At 43.3% G+C, this 25782-nt stretch overlaps 1 protein-coding gene across 1 annotated transcript in view; it reads right to left on the minus strand.

The window, feature by feature from the left end:
* The window catches only part of TMTC1 (transmembrane and tetratricopeptide repeat containing 1), a 153103-nt gene that overhangs the window by 114610 nt on the left and 12711 nt on the right, over window positions 1-25782 (minus strand). Inside the window, exons 2-5 of the mRNA XM_014937486.1 lie at window positions 24908-25085; window positions 23104-23177; window positions 21755-21931; window positions 19592-19798 (exon numbers count right to left, since the gene is read on the minus strand). Of these exons, the coding sequence (XP_014792972.1) occupies window positions 19592-19798; window positions 21755-21931; window positions 23104-23177; window positions 24908-25085 (636 nt within the window). The remainder of the gene's footprint in view (window positions 1-19591; window positions 19799-21754; window positions 21932-23103; window positions 23178-24907; window positions 25086-25782) is intronic.

A 25782-nucleotide genomic window follows, 5' to 3' on the forward strand; every position in this document is an offset into this window, starting at 1 on the left:
TGGATGGTGACGGAGCAGAGGACCACACATCCAAGCTCATGAGGAAAGTTTATTTTGCCTCCTCTGAACCAGAAACATTTCAGACCACTAATACACACAGCTCCAAGTCATTTCCTCTTTAGCTAAAAAAGGAGCTGGGTCCATTGCTGAATGATGGGTGCTTCTTAGTGCAGAGCTGGAGAGCCATTACTCTGAAGGACTCCATCACAGCTGATGGACAGAACAACCCAGCCCATGAAGGACTTGCCTCACCCAGCAGCAGCATAAACTACAGCGATCAAACAGCATTGTCTCACATGTCCATAGAGGCCAGCTGTAGCCAAGGAAAGCTTCACCTAGAGGCTGAAGAAAGGTCAGCCAGCCCTGCAGTCGTGCCAGGCGTGGGGATGACCATGCCTACACACCTTCCAAGGGAAACAGAGGTTAGAGAAGTGCACGCCCTTCCCCTAGAGATCCCTTTTTGATTGTCTAGCCAAAAAGCAGCAAGTCACTCTTGCTCAGTAAAAAACACTCTTTCTACAGGACTTCATAGATGGCAATCCATGGCAAAGACAACAAAAAAAGACAGACATTCCTCTGGGAACCACATTACCAGGCAAGGGAAGGCAATTATCCTTTTCTTAAACTGTGATTCATATTATCTTTGCTTACAGGCTACATCGTTTTCACACAAACACTCAGACTCTGACACAAGGGGCAACAAGTACCCCATCAGCAAAGGAAGCCTGTCCAACAAGCTCATAAAAAGGAAGCTAGGGACTCCAAAAGTCCTGATATAATGAGAACTAATGCCTCTGGGAGCCCAGAAGAAAACAGGAAACAGCAAGTTTCTTGACAAACATGACAGGAAAGTGTTGATATCAAAGTTTTAGGTCCAGTTTAAGTTTCAGTTCTCACCTCACTTAGACTTGTTTTGCACTAGTGTACAACAGGGCATAAGCATAAGCCACTATCCAAAATAACTCAACTTCATTTTTCCAGTTTGCCAGTTGCCAAGATAAGACAGGACATTCTCTACCACTTCATTCTCCTATAAAAGGACCTTAAACATTTTTGGTGGGGATACTGGTGGTATGTTTGTGATCCCACACATTTACAGTTGCTGATGTTTTTTGTTCCATGCTTTCTCAAAATGGCTGCAAGTCAGAATGAGAAGCGTTTCTAAAGCTACTGAGATTTTCACGACATTGACCAAAGGAAATAAATAAAAATAAAAACAAGCACTCCAAACATACCCTTCTCCTTGGCAAAAGCAAAGGCAGCTTCTCTGGAGAGTCTTAGCTGTTGTCACTACACCAAGCTTGCCTAGACAATACTGGTGAGAAGGTTATTACATTGCTGCCTGACAAATTTGGTGGCCTTTTACGATATTGCCACAGCTTTGGTGGACAAGGGCAGAGCACAGATATCATCTACCTGGACTTATGCAAAGTGTTTTGACACTGTCCCACATTACATCCTTATCTTGAAATTGGAAAGTCACAGATTTGATGGATGGACCACTTGGTGGATAAGTTCCAACTGGCCAACTGAACTCAAAGGGTTGCAGTCAATAGCTCAATGTCCAAGTGGAAGCCGGTGACGAGTGGTGCCCCTCAGGGGTTGGTACTGGGACCAGTGCTGTTTAACATCTTTGTTGGAGACATGGACAGTGGGATAGAGTGCACCCTCAGCAAGTTTGCTGATAACACCAAGCTGTGTGGCGTGGTCAACACGCTGGAGGGAAGGGATGCTACCCAGAGGCACCTGGACAGACTTGAGAGGTGGGCCTGTGCAAACCTCATGAAGTTCAAGTGCAAGGTCCTGGGACCTGGGACATGACAATCCCAGGCACAAATACAGGCTGGGCAGAAAATGGCTGGAGAGCAGCCGTGAGGAGCAGGACTTGGGAGTGCTCATGGATGAGAAGCTCAACGTGAGCCAGCATCGCGTGCTGGCAGCCCAGAAAGCCAACCGCATCCTGGGCTGCATCAAAAGAAGCGTGGCCATCAGGTTGAGAGAGGCGATTCTGCTCCTCTACTCTGCGCTTGTGAGACCCCACCTGGAGTTCTGTGTCCAGCTCTGGGACCCCCAACATGAGAAGGAGATGGAATTGTTGGAAGAAGTCCAGAGGAGGGCCACAAAAATGATCAAAAGGCTGGAGCATCTCTCTGATGAAGACAGGCTGAGAGAGTTCGGGTTGTTCAGACTGGAAAAGAGAAAGCTCTGGGGAGACCTTATAACAGCCTTCCAGTACCTAAAGGGGGCCTACAGGACAGATGGAGAGGGACTCTTTGTCAGGGAGTGTAGGATAGGATGAGGGGCAATAGTTCTAAATTGAAAGAGGGGAGATTTAGATTAGATAAGAGAAAGAAATTCTTTCCTGTGAGGGTGGTGAGACACTGGAACAGGTCACCCAGAGAAGTTGTGGGTGCCGCATCCCTGGAGGTGTTCAAGGCCAGGCTGGATGGGGCTTTGAGCAACCTGGTCTGGTGGGAGGTGTCCCTGCCCATGGCAGGGGGGTTGGAATTCAATGACCTTTAAGGGTCCCTTCCAACTCTAACTATTCTATGATTCAGTAAGAACCCATGGCAATCCTCTGTGTCCCCTCCCCAGGAACACTTATGAATAAAGAATTGCCGCTGGATTCTCACACTTTAACACCAGTCTGTACCTTACTTGACAGTCTCTTTCACAAATTAACACTCAGGCACACAAAGGAAGGAAAACAAAAGAGATGCAGGAACTCAAGGGTTAAGTGGGCATAAATTTGCCCTTGAGCCATTTACATTGGGAAAAGAAAGCTTTCCAGGCAAACTTGTCAGGAGAGCCATGGAGACGATCCAACTGGACACAAAGCAGGGCTGAGCCAGTCTATGAAAGGGATTAGATAACTGGCAGCGCATGATAACAGAGGACTATGTCTGATAAGCCAAGTACTCCCTTAGCATATGATGTTCTTTTGATAGAAAGGAGGAGATTAATTTAAGAAGTGACCACCTCCAGACTATCTTCTGGATTGTGCTGGTTTGTTTAGGTTTTGGGTTTTCCTCTTTTCCTGAATCAGAGAACATACCTCTCTTCTTGCCAAAGCCATGGCAACTCTCATGAGAGAAGCTACTTAAGAAAATAACTATTAACAGATTGGAAAAGGCTTTTAAAATTAATGGTCTAAATTTCACCAAACCTAGTTTAAAACTGTGAGAAGAATCCCACGGGCAGGCTTAGCGAGGCAGTCAGATTTGCATCGTTAGCCATTCCATTCTCTAAGGTTGCAGGTGCTTGAGTCTTGTCATGAGGATACCAGGAGATGTGGAAACCTCAGCTGTACCAAACACAAACAGAGCTGCAGCGATCAACACCAGCTGTTCAGCTGCCATGACCCAGTAATCATCGTGATTATGTGTCCCAGTTACTGGGGGACTCTGCTAGAGGGATTAGCAGGTCATGATCATCACACTAAGCTCTACTCAAAAAAAGCATTAAACGTGAGGACTAAACGTTCAAAATAATTTCCTGCTCAAGTACCTCAGTGTCTGGGAGCCCGAGAGAAGACAAGTCCTAATTGGCAGAGAAGCATTACCGCTTCAAGTGATTGCACCGGGAATCCCATGGCTCAAAATCAGGCCCTGGAAGCACCATCTGGACTCACTCAAGAGCCTTGCAACTTTATCTCATTGAAAACTGAAGTCTTCTTCAAACCTAGCTTGGGGGAAGACCATGCCATACTGAACTCCCAGGACTGCTGCCTCCCCAGAAGCCTCCTCTGTGGCCTGGCAGAATTACCTGGAGGCCAATAAGACACTGAACCAACACTAAATTAAAGTCAGTAACCTCAAAGTCCAGGCCATGGCAGGGAGGCATCTTTCACTATGACACAAAACATCTCCCTTGACTTTGATATAGAAGCAGCTCCCTTTTTCAAGCTCTCACATATAGGTTTTCTTCCTTAATAGTTTTTTAAAGAAGATAATGGACATTAGGTCTGCCACCTATTGAAATATAAGCTTTGAAGTAGAAAACACCGCTAGAAATTATCTTCGGAATCTTGCTGAACTTTATCATGTTTGGAGTCATCATTCTTTTCATACAAGTATGCACTTCATTACTTGGTAATGGAACAATAATTGCTCTTCAGTTATGCGAGATGCACCTCTAATTTGTAAGGGGTTTCTGAAGAGGTAATGACAGATGCTTAAAAAAAATTGAAATGTGAGAATATGAAACTTATTATGTAAAAGATAATGGGACTCACGGAATAGTCTGCCAGCTGGGTCACAGTCTCAGCTGGTATAAAGGAATGATGATGATGTTCTGTCTTATGTATTCTTAAACACTGAACCTGGAGCCAAATTAATCATATTACTTTGTGCTTTAATCTGACTAAATCTCACAAATGAAGCATCATCAGCATAGGTCAACACCTGACATCCCCGCTTTCCTGAGAGCTTCCTGCACACTCTAGGTAAAGCTGCCAGCAATTCAGCAAAGGCTTTTTTCCCCTCTGAAATTATACTCCCTGATTACAAGACATACTGAGTGTGAAATAAAGATATCAATCTGTATTTTTTCTCGTTTCTAATGCTAGATGCAATATAAAACCTGCTAGAAACTATATTGTGAGGGACAATCTTGTGTTAAAAAGGATGATCTATCCAAATTTTCTTCACCCCCTTTTCTCCAGCTTACCCAGAGTGATCAAGGGCTCAGCACAGCATCTACAAGACCGAGTGTTCACTCGCAGCCCTTCCAGACAAAATGTCAACTCCAGACTCTGAGCACTTGCGTTCGTTAAGGATTCCATGGCAATGCTTGTAAGATCAAGAGCAGCGTACCATCCAAATGTCATCTGTGTGTGCAGATGCAGTATCAAGTGCACCTCCTCATATGATTAATTTTCCAATTAAGATTGAAACACTGTTGTGCTAGAAACACAACAAACACATGGGAAGATCTCCTTTTTGCCCCATAGGGATTTATTATCAAAGACACACTAATTTTACTCTAATCTACTTGTTTTTACTCAGCAAAGTACTGACTTCTACAATATGTAAATTTTGCACTGCAAAAATTGACTGTCTTTTACTGTTTTGAACAGTTTAGCATGACATCCATGGGAAAAAAAAAATTAAAAAGAAGAAAAAAAAAGAAAAGAAGATTGGTAAAAGCTTCGAAAGCTTGCTTCACCTACTCTGATCTCCATGCCATTGCAGACATTATTAGCAGGACCCAAGCAACCTAATCTGAGACTTGTTCAGACCCGAGTACATAAGGTGCATCACAACAGCGACTGCTGGGCAGACATACCCCAAGGAAGCCCAGCCTTCCACTCTGCCTGGAAGAGCAATAAAACAACTATCGGTGCCTGCAAAACTTTCAGCTAGGAGAGCCCTAGTGGGCTCTTCCACTAGAGTTTAATCTAGTGGAAAAAGACATAATGAGATGCAGTGCTTGGAAGCTGAAATTAGATAAATCAGGCTAGAAATAGGCAGACATTTTTAAGGGCGAGAATAGCGTATGGCTGCAGCCCGTCCACCCAAGGATTCTTCAAATACTCCATCACATCAAGCCTTTGAGTCAGGGCTGCGCTGCCCCGCTGACAGATGTGTGACACGGCTCGAAGAGAAATTCAGTCTTCATGTGATAATTCCTAGACGAAGCTCAGTCTCTCACTCCAGCTGAGATTAGATGATCATAAATGGTCCCTCTTGACCTTAAAAATTTACAGTGACGCTCCCAGTAGTGGTAAAAACATCTTCAAGGAGTTGTAGCTCTGCAAAACCCCGAGAGATCGCAAACCGTGTGACAGTTTTATGCCAACAGCCCCTGCCATTTCCACCCCGTACAAACTGCCAGAGGGACAGTTGTTTTTGGCATTCGGGTACCCAATTCAGCCCCTCATTCCTGGGTTGGCAGCAGCTGAAAAAAATGTAAAAAAAAAAAAATTACTATGTACCTTGATGAAGCAGCTTCCCCCCCCCAAAGCAACTTCTGCCTGACAGCGTCAGGGACTTTGATAAGAATGAAAGAAAAAAAAGGATCTAATTCACATTTCTCAGCAGAGTGCTACAGTGCGGTCTTCATAAAAATGGCACAGCAGGAATGACAAACAATTCTCTCCTCCTCCCCAAATAACTAAGTAATTTTAAAATAGCTAATCCTGGAATCACTCTCAAAAGATTAGCCGTGGCTCAACAAACTTTAAAGATGATCGTTTTTAATTTAATTTAAAGTTTAACATCCTTGTGTAATAATGGCAGAGATGAAGGACTATTAGGGAATAATCTTGTTTATGGATCAGTGAACTCAGAAAATTGCCAAGGCACTGTGAAATATATTCCTTATTCACACCTTATAATTAACTGACTGCTCTGCAGAGACAGGATGCTGCAATATTAAAGTCATCTTCGTTATTAGAAAGCTGCTCATTTGGGCTAGGATGCCACTAGGGGGGTCTTTTTTGGTTCTGGCATTTCCAGACTCCTGGGAAAAGCCCCCTCCAATCCATGGAAACAGCAGATTCCCAAGTGTAACTGAGGGGCAGAGAGAGCCTTTGGTCTACAACAGCAGCACGGCTTGTGCAGAGAGAAAGAACACCTCCCTCCTTCCCGAGTGCCATCTGGGAGCATTTCTCTTTTAAAGGCAATCAAAAGAAGAAAAATACAGTTCTCAATTAATTCGCATTGAAAGGCACTTTTGATGGAGTCGAGAGGCCAAATCAGATGGAAGTAAATAATGCAACAAACAGTGACATGAAGGCCCTGAGATAGCTGCTGTCATGGCTTGCACTGTCTAGATCTTTGTACTTAAAAACAACAAGCTTTCAGCTCGTAGGAGAGAGGAGGGGGATATGGGGGTCTATCTTTTCAGCAAATTTTAAGAGAGAAATAGTCCATTTATCAGCAAAACGGGAAGGATTATGCTGAGGGAGATCTGCTTAAGATTTGGGAAACTGGATTAAACTCTCTGCTTTGTCAGATTCTGCTTGTGAATTGGGGCAAACACTGGCAATTTCTGCCCTTTGGTTTAGAAAGATAATGCTTCCCCCTCGCTGATGGAGCATAAACACTTGGACAGAGAGGTCCCGGGCAGCCCCTTTGCACTGTGACCACACTGCAGAGGAGAAGAGAAAACTGCTGAAGCTGAGAAAAAGCAACGAGAAGGACACAGTTTCACCAGTGGGTGTTTGAGGAAGCCCACAGGCTTTGCCCAAGCCAGGTTACTTGGGGTTATTATTCACACAGCAGTTAAGAAATGGGTTTACAATACCTCTTCCCTATCTAAGTAACTGAGGCTCAGACACAGCAGATACGGGGTTTGAGGGTGTCCTCTCTGGCCCTCAAATCAGCCTGGCCCATCTTAGCAGAGTTCAGCATCTTGCTCCAGCCCTTCCCCTGTAATGGGGAACGTGCCAGGCAGTCGCAGGATGCTCTTCAGCCAATTCAAGACACCCTAATAAAAGAAAACTCAGATTTTCCACTTGTGTTTTGACTGTACATCTCAATTACCTACGCAGACTGCAGTCAGCACAAAAGAATAAATAATATTTTTAGAAGGGTGGTGCCATAAATCAGCACAGAAAAATGCAACTTTTGAATGTTTAGAACAGAAACAACAACCAATAATGCAGTGAATAAAAATCCAACGTGTCCCTGCATCTGGAGTACTGCATGCTATTCTGAGATCTCCCCTTCCTCTGCCCAATTTTCAAAGGATCTAATAGAGATCAAAGAGGTACAGGAAAGGGTAATAAGGCTCATCAAGCACATGGAATGGCTTTTGCATGAGGAGATATTCAACAGAACAGGGCTCTCCACCCTGGAAAGGGAATACATATAAAGATATGATAAATTATGAAGGGCTTAGGGAAGTGAACCAGAAAAATTACTTTCTGCTTCTTATCGTACAAAGTCAAAGGGCTCCCAATGAAATTATCAGTTTTCAAGCAAAGGCACAGACTTCTTCCTACAGTGTGTAATTAAATCACAGAACTCATTGCAACAAGATGTCGTCAAAAGTCAGAAGAGAGAAAGGTTCTAAAAAGGGAATTAGACAACTCCATGGAGGACAGGTCTGTGGAGAGTCTTAAACACAGCGCTCCAGATAAAGCCTCCAGATCCATAGACTCTAAATCACTGACTGGCATACATTCAACATGCACAGTGAAGAAAGATGACCCCATAGTGGCCCTGTCCCTGGTCTTTTCTTCTCTGTAAGCATCCAGTAATGACCACAGTCAGAAAACAGATACTAAGGCTAGATGGACCACTGGTTTGATATGGTGGTCCCACAACATTCTTCTATTACATTGATATACTGATATGAGTTCAATAGAAAAATACTAATATAAAGTAAGAAGAGTTCTATTCCCCCCCCCCCGAATATCATGCAAAAATTCCTATATTCATATTCATGCATAGCATTAGACCAAATGCACGAACAACGCATTCTGGGTGGAAAGTTATCCACCATCTCCAAAAGTTTATATGGGCAATGAATGAAGGAATTTGGTTTTCCATATTGAGTAATTCCATGATGGAGATACCATTCAGGATCATAAGAGAGTCACGATAGCGTATCCACAGTATGTCAGCCAAGATCAGCAAAGGAATGCTGATCTGTAATGGAAAGACTAGAAAGACTGGCATTAGCAGCCATTTAGATCACAGACTTTCTAAAGAAGAAAATTCCTGATGCTAGTACCAGAAATGTTTGTATTCTAAGCAATTAATCTTCTGAAATAAATGTGTGACATAATTAACGCTGGAGAGAAGGGAGGAGAAGAGGGACAAGAACAAATGAATGGAGCTTACTACCAAAACACAAAAGAAACATCTCTGCTTCAAACAGAGATAACTCACAGGCACAGCAGTGATACAAGCTGCTGTCATGAGATTAGGCAGAGATTACAGTAAACGCAATTAAATCAAGCAATGTCAAAATATTGCAAGAGAATGGAAGGCCATCATTTTACAGCAGCTTTGTCTCTGCAGAAATTCCTAGCATGGTCTTGCAAGAACAATACATCTGAAGGTGTTGTACGATGGGATGAAACTACATTTTATGGGAGAGAAATAAACATAACGTTCCCCCTCATTTCCACCCCTGACTCATAATTGCTCTTGCCCTGAACTTTATTTTTGAACAATCGATAAAGTCCTAGTCTCCATGGAAAACTGAGAAGAGACAGTTTTTTCTTTCTAATTTTGCTCTTCTAAAGCGAATGCCCAGCAGGACTGCTGGCATCTTTCACAGATTAAAAGGAACTGTATTTCATTCCATACTTTCTGTACTAGTACAGCCAAAGTTCAAGCACAGTAAGTTTCAAAGTACAAATTTTACACTTAGTATTTACTTATTCTACAGCTGATTTGCAAAAACAAGGGACTTATAGGTCGCTAATGGAGAGATTTGAGCAGGCCTTCAGCCCCCAGCCTGAACAGGGGACCTACAGAAAACACAATGCTAAAACAAAGCTTTAAACAGAGAGGACAACTGCATTATCCAGACAGCAGGAGAGTGACAATTTATTAAGTCAACCAACCTTAACTTTAAGAAAGGAGGATTAAAAAGAAAAAAAAAAAATAAAAACCACCACAACATATTCCAGTGGAAGATTTTCCTTTAAGCCGCTCCACGATCAGTTATAGCAGGTAATGAGAATTCATACGGCAAAGCAGAGCGTCACCAGGTGCTGAGAAACCTGTCAGACCTGGAAAGCAAACACTCGACAGCAGCGTTCCAGCAGCCCAAGCACAAACCTTGTCTTTCAAGGCTCATTTCGGCCAGTATCTGAATTTCAGCACGGATGTTTGGGAATGTGGAATGCATTTACAAGGGTCCCTTCTGCGCTGCAGCTTCCTGGACATTCACATTCTGGAAATTGCTTAAAAGAATAGCAACAAGAAAATCTGCATTTCAAAGATCTGCAGTCAGGAGAGAAACGTGGGTTCCAGCATTTCCAAGCCAAGTAGAGGATTAAGGTTTCTAATGCACTAGTTGGAAAAGGATGTTGGGATAACTGAATTAGAAATGTGAAAGTGGATTTACTACTCTTCTTCTTTAGATTAAGTTGAAGATTAAGTTTCTAGTCAGGGAAGGATCTATTCGTCTTGGAAAGCATACAGGGAGGATGGGAGAAGCATTAGACATGCTAAGAGATTTTGTCTTTTAAAAACAAATATTAAATCTCAACAGCTACTTCACATAAAAAAAAAAAAAAAAAGAAAATCAAAGTAGTACTCACCACACAACTGGAACCATCCACCTAATGTATTCAATGACATTGGTGTCATCGTGGTTTTGAGCAAATGATTGCTTGTTATCAGTCTGTGAAAACCTAAAGCCACATAACTTAGTCCTGAGAGCTTGTTGCCCTCCTCTTAATACTTGCTGTGATTACCAGGTTCACAAAGGAGACATGGACCAGCTCAGAAAGCATCAGTCATTAACGAGGTAAGTAGTTACAGCTGAATCCTTCACTCCTGAGAACAGCCTAAAAGGTTTCTGCTAGTTGTCCAAAAACATGCCTGGAAGTCAAAGATGTAAGAGAGAAACTGTTCAATTAGACAAGCTCCAGGGAAATACCTGCAATAATCTGGGCATCATCTATCTTCAGGTGTTTTAGTTTTTATTTCCTGGGTGACTGAAATACCACTCTGTGTCAAACTAACCCAGATTTACTGCAAGGAAAATGACCTGGCAAGCCATTAAAGTTATTCTGTTTCTCAGCCACTGTTAATTCCTTGACACTGGTTTACAGGGCTCTCAGAGAAAGCCAATGAACGCGGGCACACCGCTATTTCAAACACTGGTTTAATGAGACTGCCATGAACTGTGAATAGAAAGGCAGTCCTGTGAAGTAAAGGGAATGAACAGAGTCTCCTGTGAGTCAGCTCTGGGACACACAGGCTGCACCTACAAATTAGGGATTTCCAATTAGCAACACAGGGAACAGAAGAGGCCGATGTACAATGAAGCGACTGCAACTGCAGGGCTTAAACGCAACTCCTGTTAATGAGAGAAAAAAACCCCTGCTTCCTGCGCGCATGAATGGATAGGCGACCAGCATCTTTCACAAGATGGGAAAAAACAAAACCAAACCAAAAAAACCAGCCATTAACTTTTCCTCCTGATTTTGTTTTGCCCTGCACGGTGCGTTGTCCCAGGCACAGTTTTCACTTACGAATTCACAGAAATGAAAGTCTAAAGGATCTTTCAAGGACTAAAAAGTCTTCCCTAAAAAAAAATAAAAAGTAAAATAGCTAAAGCCTGTTAAGTCATCATCAGCTATGAAAAATCACATCAGATTCAGTCTTGTCCCTTTTTCCTGACATTCAATGTACACGAAGCCAAACCACTCAAGTCTATTTGCTGCTTACTGAAATAAACAGGGACTCTTGATGCTGCCACACATTAATAGTCCAGGGGATATAATTTACTTTCCACTTCCTTCTTAGAAGGATTTAAAAAGAGGGAGAGAGGTGCTTTTCTGTACTGCGAGACAAGATACGCTACCCAGAATAGCGGCTAAAATGATCTAACGAAGGAAGCCAAATGTAAAACCGAGCTGCTTCTGTTCTAACAACTGCATGCACGAGCGCCTGCTCTGCCACACACAAAAAAGCCAACAGTGGAGCCACACAAAGAAGCCAACCTCACCGAGCAGCAGGGCAGGGCAGGCTCCTGGCTTTTGCCGGGCTCTCCAGGCTCCCTTCTCCTCAAACCCAGGCAGCAAAGCACAGGGAAGGCTCCCGAGTTGGCGGCGGAGGAGAACCCAACCCACAAAGCTGGAGAAAAGAGGAAACCAGGGAGGAGCAAAGAGACAGTGAGTGTTGACAGCTGGTGTCCAAGGAGAAAAGCCCAGAATGACCTGCACCCTTGCTGGGCAGAGCTCCCGCAGCAGAAGACTGAACCTGCAAGGCTTGAGGACCAGGGAGCACATGGAGGATGCAATACGCAGTACAAGGACGTAGGTGGGGGCCCTTGAACTGGCTGGGCAAGGACTTTGGCACTAGTGATACAGGAGGGGTCCTGGAAGAGAGAGTTTTATCACAGCAGCTTCTGGGGAGATCAACGAGATGCAAGAGGCAAACCCTGAGGAGCAAAGATTGGAAGCAATTAGATGACCGAGGAGAAGCAAGCAAGAGAAGAGATGAGGGCAAGCTGGAGTAGACAGGGCAGGACAAACAAATTGAGGAGAAAGGAAAGAAGGGGCTGCCAGAAGTTGCACAAGTTGTTCCTCTCACAGTCTGGAAGGGAACAAGTCATTGTGCCCCCTCTGTCTGCAAATACCTAAGGGGAAAAGCCCCCCGTCTATTAATACTGACTCTCATAGAGCACTATCTACTGTTGCCACCAGCTAGTCTGCTCAGTCAAGCAGCAGATGTTGATAAGGTGGATCCAAAGGTTTCAACTGAGCAATTCACACGCCTGTGGCTCCCTGCTCTAAAATTCCTGGCTATTTACCTTCCTTGTTTTGAAAAGCAAGGAAATTACACATCCAGAAACTATGCCAAATGCACTTTAAAAGATTACAGACTGAAGCAACAAACTGCAAGGAAATACCAGCACTTGGTAGTTTGTACACAGAGAAATTATTGAGAAGAAGTTAATCTGTCTCAGAGCAGGACTTGAATGCCATGAAGTAAATAGAGCATGGGGCTGTGCTCTGGACAAGGAAGAAACGAAATATTGAGTAGCTGCTCATTAAGTGAGCACCATCCATTCTGGGTAATGAATAGAGCTGGGATCACGCAGAAAAAATGGTATCTGATAGTGTAATTTAAGACTGTCATAACATAAACACACAACAGGGCCAAAATTAAATCAGGCCTTTCTTACCTGGTGAGTGCATAATTTTGCAACCTAATGATGTCCAAACATGCCTTTTTGTGTGTGCATGCAACATTAGTCATCACCATACCAAAGCCGTGCTGTTTTTAAGTAAACTTGAGTTAGCACGCAGTGAGTTCAGCTCCTCTTACTGAAACAGCACTTGCAAATTTCAAAGATTAAGACACATAATGCCACAAGCACACATAAGAGAGACACTCCTTAGCTGTTTTGGGGGGAGTCTTAAAACAACAACCACAAATGGAGGTGGAAAAGAAGCATGCACTACTGCCTCCTCATCTTCCAGCACTCGCCGCGGGAACAGAGAGATGTAATTATTTTCCTAAGATTACTCAAGGGTTCTCTGGAAGACAGTCACAGGCTAAAGCACATAAAACCAAGGCTTTAAGCATGGGGACATCCACCTCTCCCATGTTTCTAGACTCTAGCAGAGCCTTCTAGTGGCCTCAGGTACCACCTGAGCACAACAATAAATATTATCACTGACTCCAGGCGAAGGAGAGGAAGATTCATGTATTACTGCCAGTGAACATTTCCTAAAAAGACAGGACACTGACACAGCAGTAGCCAGAGCTATTGCTCAGACTCACAATGGAAAAATGGTCTAAAGAACTGAGCTCAGAGAAGAGTAAACCAAAGGCCAAACCCACCTCTGCAATACACCTCTCCAAAGGGGGCCCGAACTTCTCTCAGAACTTAAGCTTACTAAACAGCAAGAACAGCAGAGCCTTAGTAAATCTGCTACAATTATAAAAAGCTTGCAACACCATCCCACAGTTACCAGCATAACAATGACACTTATCTAATCTGTCATCTTTCAGCACACAATGTGCCTTCCTAGGCCTTGGGACTCAGGGTCCTACTTGTTTCTTGGGGTAAAATTGTGTCATCCTATTCTCGGTTCAATTTTAAACATCAGTTTAAAATAAAATAAAATAAAAAAATCAGCCTACGGCCAGAGACAACTTCTTTCCTCTCCCTTCCCAAGGAGGCAATCCAACACCAATCTTTGCTCAGAGCATCACAGGCTAGGAGCTCACTCCTTTATTTTCAAAGCCTCACAACCCTCAGGAGATCGCCACTGAGAGAGGAAGGAAGGGAAAAGCCTAGCCTGGTTCCATTGCTTAATGCTCCAGGTTATTCCCTGTGCTCTCCTAGAGAAGACAAGCATTTGGACTGCCAGACTCCAAGGCTTTTTTCACCACTGGCTGAATCCCAAACCAGGTGGCTGTCCTGGAATTTCCCCACACACGGTGTCATGTTTGCAAAAGCAAGGACCTTGTAGGCCAGTGTCAAGTACCCAGGTTTTCCTTTTGTTGTATGTTTGCTCCAGAACAAAATAATACATTAATAATAGTTACCTTAGTGTTTTCTCAGAGGCATGCAGGGCTTTTTGCTGCTGTACTCCACATACAACGGCAACCACCACTGACCTTCAGGGTGGGAGTGCAACCAACTTGCTAAAGTTTAAGGAAGTTGTATCAAATCTAGCAGAAAATGCCTTCTTCCCACTTCTACAACCCAGGCAGATTCATATTCTGAGCCACGCCTTGCTTCAAAAAACTCCCTCTAACAAATTCAAGAGAAGGTAAAGTTTGCACACGTGTAATCCTGTATCTGGGAAACCAGTCACACTGTTCTGCCTCTGTTGGGTATGAATCTAGGAAGCAGCATTACCCTGCATGGCATGGAGAAGCATTAGAAACACAGCTGAGACTTCTGCTTTTTGAACAGGAATTTCATGTTAAAGCAGAAGTGTGCTATCCTGTCAAATTAGTTAAAAAAAAAAAAACCAAAACAAAATCATAATCGTTGTTACACAAGAACAGGAAATGGAAGCTCCCAGTGAGAAAAAGCCAAATGAGCACCAAGCAATTGCTACGTAGTCACGGGTGATGTGTGCCAGTGCTTTTCTTCCCCCCTCTCCCTCAGCTCTTCCTTCGTGCTGGAGAACAGCATCTGTTTCAGCTCAAACGCCGAGCACGCACGCTGCATGGGGACACGGGGAAGATACGTGATGACCTCAACATACTTCTCCTCATAGTGTATCAGCCTTCGGGCCAGCACAGCCATCCCTGGAACGCACCACGTTCTGCAGAGCATTTCCATTTTCCTTCCCCTGCTACGGCAAAAGGAAACAACATTGCTGCTGGTTTAGTCATCAGATCACATTTATCCCGGCTATAGCCTTAAGGGTTTCATTGAATTTTGGATCAATGGGGTTTTGTGCCCGGATCCCACAGTGCTAACAAGGAGTGAGCTTCCTCAGTGTTTTTTAGGATGTACACAGAGATTTAAAGTGATGCTGTTGGGCAGCGCTCCAAGTACACCTGCTTCTCTCATTCTGTCACTTGGCAAAAAAATTTAAAAAAATATAAATAAAACAAAACAAAAAACTAATGCAAGGTTCATGTAGATGGAAAACAGCAGCCTTAAACACTGGTCTATTGTCCATTCTAAGGGAAGAGTCTCACCAGCTAAATCACCAAGAGCAGATGCAATAAAAATCAGTTCCTAGGTCACCAAAGAGAAATGGAGATTTTAGTTCCAAAAGTATGCAAGCTATTGAGGGGTCTTGTGTTTCAAGAACACCTGAAGCTTACACTGTGGGCCTGCCCCAGGCTCATTTACAAAGCTCAAAACCATCAGGCTGACTAGGTGGTATGAGGGGGAGGTCACAGGCTGGAGAGCATTTAGCCATGCTGAGTGTGAGGTATGTGTGACATCGCATGACTACAGCTATATGTGGCTTTGGAATTTTAAATAAAAAAAAAAAAAAAAAGAGTAAAAAAAGAAATCTCAGTTTTCAGTAGATTCAGCAAATCAAGAATAAGAGAATAAGTGGCGATAACTATGGACGCAATGTGTACAAGGCACTGTGACAATTTGTTTTATGTGTATCATCCTTGTTAAACATATTCATGGATCTAACAGGGTACCTCTGTGGGCAGCAATGAGGTGCTGGCACCAATACTCCTTTTTAATAGGAGACATATATACGTATACTGCAACATCATAGTGAAAGCACTGAAGCTCTGGCTTTATCCCAAACAGATGCACAAGCCTGATGTGAAAGTTCCTGTCTGTCCTTCTCCATTTGTGTCATATGGGAGGGCGCATATGGTCATAAGCCTCTTTCAGGTCTTAAAACTAAGGGAGGTGGATTAAACTCATAAGAGATCCTAGCAGCCTCGTTTTAGTAGTATGTGCCAGCATCCCCCAAAATTGCAATAAATCGTGGTGATAAAACTCACAATTTCATCCATACTAACTCATTCCGTACTCCTGAAGGCACCCAGGACTGCAACCCACACGTACACTGGATAGCTGAAGATAAGAACAAGTGCCAATAAAGAACAGAAATCTCTCTACACCAAGAATTTACATAACTAGCTCCCGTTACTGCTAATTAGACTGATTCCCCTAACTCCTCCGTTACATTTTTCTGCATTTTCCAGTTAGCTCTAGTAGCAAGGTACATAATAAATTATTATTAAATAGAAACCTAATTAATCACATTACAAGTACTTAAAAGTACAGATTAAGCAGTGCACAACTATTTTATTCTAATGAAGACCTTACAACTAGCAACTCGGTGCACTAGATAAAGGTACCTGAAGCTACTTCACTATGCCAAACCTGCCCTCCAACTTTGGAGTTTTAGAAATATTTAAAATCTTTTTCCCTCCCTTTTACCATGGAAGAGACCTATACAAGTCAGAGAAACACTGATTAGAGGAGAAACTGTGTAATTGATTTTGTATATTTGACAGCAACTTCAATTTTTTTTCTTCTGTCTTTTTTCAGCTACAGCAAGGATTTTTATTTTTTTTTAAAGATGGATTGTATTTTAATAGAGCAATTTCCTTGAGTGCTTCCTATGTCATATCATATAATGTGCCAGTAGCATGAGAGAAAGAAAGTATTTCAACTATTTTAATCTGTCCTATGGGAGGAGTTAGCCAATGGGAGGGAGGGTAAGGCTGTAGTCATACGATCAGGTAGTGGTCCACAGACCTCCAGGTGACGTGACCATCATTTCACGAGTCAGTGAGCTGCAATACATTTCATCTTGCTGTTCCACACTACCACAAGCACATTCCATGCAGTTGAGAATTGAGATGTCTTAAAATTAAAGAATGGAGTGTGCTATAGTATTTGCAAAGTGACCAGTAAACTTTGACATGAGACAAGCAGGCACTGGTCAAATTGTCCAGGCTCTATGAGCCCATCGTTCCACGCAACAAGAAATGATTATCTGGCCTTATCCCTCCTTCAGAGGAACGGGAATTGAGAGCAAGCAAAAAAAAAACCACCAAAGAAGGTTGCCAATAGTGTTTTAGAGAAGTTTCTTTCAAAGCAGCATCCATTAACCCGTGCCAGGCTTTCCCCCCACGGCTCTCGGGCACAGCTCTCACACAGGTGTGCAGCAGCAGGGTTCCCTCTCAGCCCCTGGGACCAAGCCAGCTCTACTTTGGGCATCCCACAGCAAACCAGCACACAACAAGTTGTTTCAAGCGCGTTACACACAGTCAGTCACTTGAAAAGAGAAGCTGAACGGCTTACACCATGAGAGCCCCTTTTAAAAAAAAAAAAAAAAAAAGGGCAAAAAAAAAAGCTGCTACATGCACGCAGAGCTTGATTTGCCATGTGCAGAAATCCTTTACAACACTTGAAGAGGCAGCTGCCGAAAAGCAAATGCCAGTTGGCAGCACGGACGAGCTCCCTCCAAAGCCATCCCACGTGCAGGGTCTCTCCAACACACCTTCTGCAGCCTCTCCTGAAGAGGCTGGAGAACCAGAGGCTTTCCCCTTGGTGTAAGAAAGGGATGTTCCCAAAAGCAGGGGTAGAGCGAGGGTGTGTGGAAAAAGTACAAAGAAAAGGAGGGAGGAAAGGAGTAGTGGAAAGAAAGAAAGAAACAGGGATAAAAGAAGGAACAAGGAGATGGAACAAGACAGGAGACATTTTTGTATTGATACCTTCAGTATTAGTATCCGCAAGGGAAAATGGAAACAAATACAAGTATCAAAGAGAACAAAAGCATTGAGAGAAACGTGGAAAGAGCAATGGCCAGGAATAGCAGCTGCTCCAGTGTCATGCCCAGGTTACTCCTCCCCAGCAGGTCCTAAACTTTAGAGGCAAGACGTTAAATGAGGCTTCTGGGCAGCCCCTTCTGGCCTGGCATATCAGAAGGACCCAGGGTCACCCATGCTTTCTAATTGTGCTACTCATTTGGGGATACAGGAGAAGAAATAAATTCAAACAAATAAATAAACAACTTCAGAAGCTGTTCCTAATGGCCAGAACAGTTTCCATGCCAGAGCAGTTAGCACTTTGCCCCTCTGAAAAGTCTTGACGTCCTTACCATTTTTGTGTCGCAGATTCCCACACGGAGAGACAACATGACCAAACCCACTCCCCTCCTTGCTAAAAACAGAACCAAAGACCTGAGCATCCCCAGGTCAGACCGATCAGACAGAACGCCTGCAGGTCTGAAGCTCTCAAGTGGGTTCAACCATTTAAACTACAGGCAGAGGACTCAGAGTGTGATCTGAGAAGTTACAGATCTCACGTAACACCTATACGCCATCGATACTGATGCGGCGAAAGATCATGGAAAAAAAAACAAAGAACCAAAATAAACCAAACCAAATAGCTCCTACTGAACTGGTTAACGAGGGGTGTTATGAGGGAATAAGAAACTCCCTTTCCTAGATTTCAGGAGTGCTGTTCAGGCCCCAGCCATAAAATGACCAGAGAACTGCAGCAGGTAATTGCTGATCAGTTTAAGGAACACAACACTTTCTCCAAGGGATAGGCAGTGCAGGGCAATTCACTATTAGAGGTCTGCAAATTAAACCATATCGTGAGCGTTTTGTATTTAAAACCAAAAGTCAGCAGCAAAAGCCAAGCCAGGCAAGGGCTGCCAGGGAGATTGTATAAAGGTCAAGGTTAAAAGAAGAAAAAAACCCCCAGATTCTGGCACAGACCCACGGGGCCACTGAATCACGCTCCCTTAAACACTTTTGACCAATTCAGTGCTGTTCCACAGGAATAAGGATGCAGAGTGCTGGTCCCGTGCCAGAGCCTGGCCCTGAGATATTGCAGGGCCCTGTCTTCCCCAGTGAGGTCCACAACGAACAAGCCCAGAACTGCAACTGGTGAAAGTCCTTCTGTTACCGCCCGAGTCTAGCTCTCACCATTTTATGTACATTCTTAGGCATAGAGGAAGAGTGGGCATCACCCCCACTTTCACATATTTACAGAAACATGCATACACACACCTCTCTCTACATCTGTATACTCACGTGCAGAAATTATACCCAAAGACACATGTAGCTATAGATATATAGCAATATCACATACTGCCCTGCTCACACTGCACTCACCTCACTTACAGGCACTATTGTACACATGCACACATACCCCCTCTTCCCATTCAAACTCACATTACAGTTTTAGCTTTCTCCATGGAGAAACTGGGAAGGAGAGCACTGCCTACCAGTATCATATTAGGACTGAAAGTCTCAGGATTTTGACAGTCCTCAGACATTCTCCTCTTCCCAAGCAAAAGAAATGCACTTTTCTATTCTCTCCCCTTTCTCCCCTTAACCCTCCCCTTCCACCTTCTCCTCTCTTCCGTCTCCAGCAGCATAATAAAAAATTACAGAGCATTTCAGGATAAAAATGGCTAAAACAAAGTGAATGCCTTTACGTTCTAAGGTAGGATCAGCTGCAAACTAAACCACAGCAGTACCTTCGAATGGCCCACATGGCTTTGCTGGGCACTGAAAGGCCACCGCTCCGCTGACCCTCGGGTGATGCCGGGTGGCAGGAGCTCCAGGTGCCCCGGTGAGCGAAGCGATGCTTCCCGTTCTCCCGGCCGGCCGGAGGGACGTGCAGCGAGGCAGAGGGAGAAGCTGCAGGCTGCCGGGCAGGTCTCTGGTGGATCCCCCCGTTTCTCCTGATTACATGTGCAGAAAAAAGTGAAAAAAAGAAAAAGAAAAAAAAAAAAGGAGAAATGGGAAAGAAAAGGATTTAAAGATTTTTATTTTTCACGTTTACTTATCAAAAGGTTGAACATTATGAAAACAGCACAACATGGTATGTGAACTACAACAGACAACATTTTATTTAATCTAAAATACAAAGCCTTCACGTGCTGGAAGGACTGGATTTACTAGTTCCTAACTGGATCTAGAGAAAGGGACCTGACAGTAACAGAAGATGAGCACGTAAGCTGTTCTGTGGACCTTAGTTAAGGTGGGAAGCACTGTGAGGAAGAATATGATGACATTCCTAATTTTTTGCTGCAGAAAATAATTGGTATTCTGCCTCATTTAAATAGAAAATAAACCTCTACAGGTTGGAGGAGGAAGCAGGAGGAAATGAGTTTCAGCAGCATGTAGAAGGCTGCTGGTTTTCTGCTGCCCCCTAAAAAAAAAAAAGTCAAATACAGTCATAAAATCCTGAGCACCACAGACAGAAAAGTGCACAATTCATGCAACCAGAGCAACTGTGTAAATGCAGCACATCTGGACTACACATCTTCATTCCTGCAAGCTAAACAACCGCCACATCTGGATAACTGGATGCCACTGAAGCAAAGAAATAACCTGAAGAGGCCACTGGAATGTGAACCTACAAAAAGGGGGAGATTGAGGGGAGGGAGAAGGAGAAGGGCACAGATTTTTTCCTCCCCAATTAATTAACATTTGTGTTACCTTTAGCCAGGCAGCTCCTGAACACACTTGGCAGACGCTTAACACAAGTGTTAACAATCGTGCCGGCTGTCAGTCCCCAGAAAACTCCTCACTGGCTACATGCCCACCAGCTACACTGTTAGGAATTACTTATCTGCTCAAAATAGGATAAATCCTCTGCCGATCCATCATACCTGCCCTCTGATTGCTACTGCTGCTGGAGGGGCCAGAGGGAGGCGGGTGGGCCTGAGAAGTGGCCCATCCTCCATGGGGTCCTAGAGAAAGGGCTGAAACGGGAGGGAAGCCAGGATGCTCCTGAGAAGAGGACAGTCCCTCTTCTCCCCCCCTGCATTTGCTGCTCTGGCACTAACCAAACCCTTCTGAGAGCTGATTCAATTCACTTCTGCAAAAACATGAATTCAGTGTCCCCTTTTTATAACCTAGATACACTAGTCCACACAGGGGTGTGACAGGCTCCAGCGCCTGTTGGGCAGCACTGGTGGGAGCAGGAGCGATGGCAGGAGTGGGAGCTCCCATCCTCAGCACCAATAGGCTCTTCCACTCATTCTTTGATAGATCTGCACCAGGTATGGTTTGGGAGAGAGATGGATAAAAAGCAGCTTCTATCAAACAAAAGACTTCTGACTTCTAATGGGTACAGAACAGCACAGTTATTTGTGACATTAAGTGGGTGAGGCATAAAAACTTCAAAGTATTTGATTTTTCTCCAGCGACGGCTGAGAGCTGCTAATTATCCCAGTCATTCCAGAACTGGCTGGATATTTTCCCTCTTTTTTGCATTCTGTAAGGACAGAAAGGCTCAAATCTGATTTTACTACTAAACATCGTATGATATTTCTACACCCGTGACATTGTGGCTGAATAATCAAGCAGACATAGCAAATGGGATGTTGATCAGTCAGAACTCCCACAGAAAAAAAATAAGTGTTAGTCTTGCCAGAGTGAACTGAGCATTTTAGAGATCAGTTCTTCACATCTGGTGCATCTGCCCAGCAAAAGTTATCAGGCAGCAATAGAGTAACAAATAAATAAATAAATACAGAACGAAACCTTGGTTCCTCTTAAATGTTTTAAATGTGTGCCATCTAATTCATCAGGGCAAGTCCATCTCCCACAGTGCTGCATATAATAATATATATTTTGCACACACAGGTGGCAACACTTGAAAAGCACAGCGAGAACAGCAAGTTACTTACAGTTTGAGTCCACTGCAGGAGAGGGAAAAGAAGTCATAAACCAAGCACACGCCAAACACCGTGATTCCAGTTTCTTTCACCAGCATTGCACACGTCCCAAGGAACAAACTAAGCAGCAAAAAGAATGGGGAGGCAGTGGGAGGGAAATGTTCCCCAACATAAAGCTGATCCACACTCCTGAAAAACAGATTTGACATAAGTATTTTAACTTCTTTGTTATTTTCATGTTTACTACATCCACACAAATACTTAGGCATTTTTCCCTAATTTCTTAAGATGCTGATAATAAGTGACACGAACAATCTATGCTCTTTGCTGATAAATGATGAAAGGTTTAGACACAGGACAGGAAGGGAAAACACAAGTATTGAGAGGCACAGCAAGAATTTGAGCAGAGGAAGAAAAAAAAGACAAGCAAAAAAGACAGAGTGGAAGGCAGAGTAAGTATGAAGACAGAAAGGTCAGAAAAACACCTGCTTTCTGTCATCTAGAACACACATGCTTAATTCTCCTTCTGTGACAGAATGCACTATGCAAGCAAAAATTCCTCCAATCCCACCCACACTCCCCTGACTCAAAGATGCGTCCTCACCATTACCAGACTGGGCAGCAAGCCTGTACGAGAGGGAAGGTGGTAAAAAAGAACCCAAATCAAACAAGCCGATTCCTGCGGGGTCACTACCAGTTTTATGCCTTTGAAACCTTCTGATGAAAACAGCATTGGGGATTTGTGGCAAACAGCCCAAGAGGGATATAAGCAGTTTTTCCACGCGGCCACGGTGCTATACCTAAATGAAATAGCGTTGCAAAAGGGGCAGAAACCCCATCTGAGTAAAGCTATTTCTTTACCTATGCTTGTTCAGTCACAGTTTTAGGACACAGACCAGCAAACAGAGCCAAGTTTTCATCTGAAAAGGATGACTAACGGTCTAGACACAATCCTTAACTCTCTCAGACCAGGAATTTTACAGCCCCACAGTCACAGCACGTATTTCAAAGGCAGGGATGTGTCCATCCATCCTTCACTCTACATACAGACAGTTTACCTTCAGTTGAAAACATTTCTTCATAATTTTTAGCTCTACAAGCCCTCATCCACTGTATGGCCAGCTGTAGTGTCAATGGAAGAGGGGACCTTAAATATTTACTTCTCTTTTTATGTTTATTTCTTCCCATAAGCATCACTCATACGGCACCATGGCTGAAAGCAGGGACCAGGGCACTTCCATGCAGCACTGCTGGGGAAAGCACCTCTGCCAACAACCCAAAACTGACAGGTTTCCCCTTTGCCTCCTCCCCAGACTAGAGCATCTCATGCTATTATCACAACTGATAGGAAAGGTCCATACCTATTATAGGAGAGAAAAGCCAACAGAAAGAGTAGGCAGGCTAGGACATCCGCTCTGCCTACTATACCTGTTACCTAAAAGGAAAAGAGACACATAGGTGTAAAAGCACATATATAAAAAGCACGGGCATTCAGTGACTGTTTGAACAATCCATGCTAACTACTACCACGTTAAGCTTTCCACCTTCCAGTGTCACCCTCCCTCAATATAGTGAAATGTCACTTGGTTAAGGGAGGATACGCTCAGTTTTGTCTGCTGCATTTCTCACTTGGCAAAACAAATGAGTAAGCCAACAGTTAAGTCACTCTTCACTTTCTCATTAAAATATTAATAAAGTTGCATAGCAAAACACCAATTTTAGGGATCTGTTTTAATTTTGTATAAGGCGGTTCAAATGAGAAACACATTCAGCTGCCAGAACTGAGATTTGTTAAAAAAAAAAAAATAGACTAATGAAAGAGCAACTCTTTGGAGAAGACTTAATATACAGGAATGAGTTAATGATTAATATTAGAATGAACTTTATCACCAAAAAGTGATAGAGTGGTATGCAATTTATTCCCTTTCTGAATAAGCTGAGTTTATGAGAGTTTTTTTCTACATATTAATTAACCAAATCTTTTTACAAGAAAGAGAATACTGAAGAAGAATGTATAAACACTCTTTTTACAAACTATTTCAATATTCCATTTCATAAAGATCTAAAAATTGCCCATAAAGCAAATAAAAGGCCCTTTGAAATTTCACCTCTTTTGAGATTACTTAATTAAGCTATATTCAGCGCTCTGGCATTTATTTTAACCTTTTTAAGTTCTGACCCAGACAAAAATAAATTCAAAGAGTGCCTCTTCTAAAACCTCCCTTATAATATAAAGCCGTATTATCAAAAGGAGCCCAGCTGATTAGTTCACACGAGACAGCACAGGGAGTAACTGTAAAGCTCGTGGCTTTTTGTTATTAAGGTAATCTCTCCTCAAAAGTTCTCAGCCGCCGCAGCCGTTTCCCTCGCTCATTTACAAAGGCTGGTAAGGAAAGCGTGTGATGTCAATGGCATCCCAGCTAACGAGTGCATTTTTTTTTCTAAGTAGGGGTAGCTAGACATTGCATTTCCTTCTTAACAACAGCAAGACTCATTTTATCTACAGATGTACCTCCCAACGCTAACGGACTGCAGTTTTAGCATGATTATGTCTTTAAATGTTTTCTTACAACTAACAGGAAAATGTCCAATATAAGCTGTTGCTCTCTAAACTTACAACGCTTATTAAGCTAACAAGCATTTTGCGAAGATGATACTCCTGGTTTTTAATTGAAATCAATATAAATTAATCCATGGGTCATATCACCTCTATCTTAGCGATCTCCTCCAGAATACACACTAATGCTCCCGTCACTTTTGCCTCCCTTGAATTGATGACTATAGGAGATGACTGAAGGCATGCAACAATGTCCCAGCAGGAGAGCATGGCCTCACCGAGGCCCTTGGTTTCAGAAGACTCAACATTTTCATCAGCTGAATGACTGTCCATTTATTCCCAGCATCACTGATTAGAACCATCAATTAGATTTAGCACCAGAGCAGAAAGATGGCCAGTACAAATACACTTTTTTCTTAATGACTCCTGTAAATTATTTTAAACATAGTACATTCTCACCTTTGCTCCTCCACAGCAAAAATCACAAGTACCATATTTTGTATGACTCTGAGGTTTCTTTAGAAAATAATAATAATAAAAAAAAGACTTTAAGCGTGCGTTTATTTTTAGCTTTTGTGTCACCCTTCTTTTCTGTGTCACATACTTACAGCCTCGGTGTGAATGGGATGCACAGCAAAGAACAGCGCCGTGACAAAAGCAAGTCGGCAGTCCTTGAACACAGCTTTGTCACAAGTGTACATCAGCACAAGAGTCACCAGACAGTGTAAAATCACATTCACCGCGTGGAAATAGAAGGGGTTCATACCAGCCAGCAATATGTTCAACCTGTAAGGATACAGAAAGGCACCATTAGCGAGCTGGAGAGGTCTTATAATAGCAAGACTGCTTTCAAATACTCCCAATTATGCTTTTTGCCTGATTTGCAGTCTTCCAATGTTAAGTGCTATTAAACTAATTAGCGAAAAATCACTCTGAACTTCTGGTTTATCTGATTGACGAGAAATCAGATTCCTGCATAGGGAAGAGTGTGGCCAGCAGGTCGAGGGAAGTCATTCTGCCCCTCTACTTTGCACTGGTGAGGCCACAACTGGAATCCTGCATCCAGTTCTGGGCTCCCCAGTTCAAGAGGGACAGGGAACTACTGGAAAGGGTCCAGCGAAGGGCAACAAAGATGATTCAAGGATTGGAGCATCTCCCTTATAAAGAAAGACTGAGAGAGCTGGGACTCTTTAGTCTGGAGAAGAGAAGGCTGAGGGGAGACCTTATTAATGCTGACAAGTATCTCAAGGGAGGGTTGAAGGAGGAGGGAACCAGACTCTTTTCAGTAGTTGCCAGTGAGAGGATGAGGGGCAATGGACACAAGTTGGAACATAAAGGGTTCCACTTGAATATGAGGAAGAACTTTTTCACAGTGAGGGTGACAGAGCCCTGGAACAGGCTGCCCAGGGAGGGTGTGGAGTCCCCTTCTTTGGAGATTTTCAAGCCCCGCCTGGATGCAGTCCTGAGTAACATGCTCTAGCAC

Source organism: Calidris pugnax, unplaced genomic scaffold (genome assembly GCF_001431845.1).
Source record: "Calidris pugnax isolate Ruff unplaced genomic scaffold, ASM143184v1 scaffold1, whole genome shotgun sequence".
NCBI classification, from domain to species: Eukaryota; Metazoa; Chordata; class Aves; order Charadriiformes; family Scolopacidae; genus Calidris; species Calidris pugnax.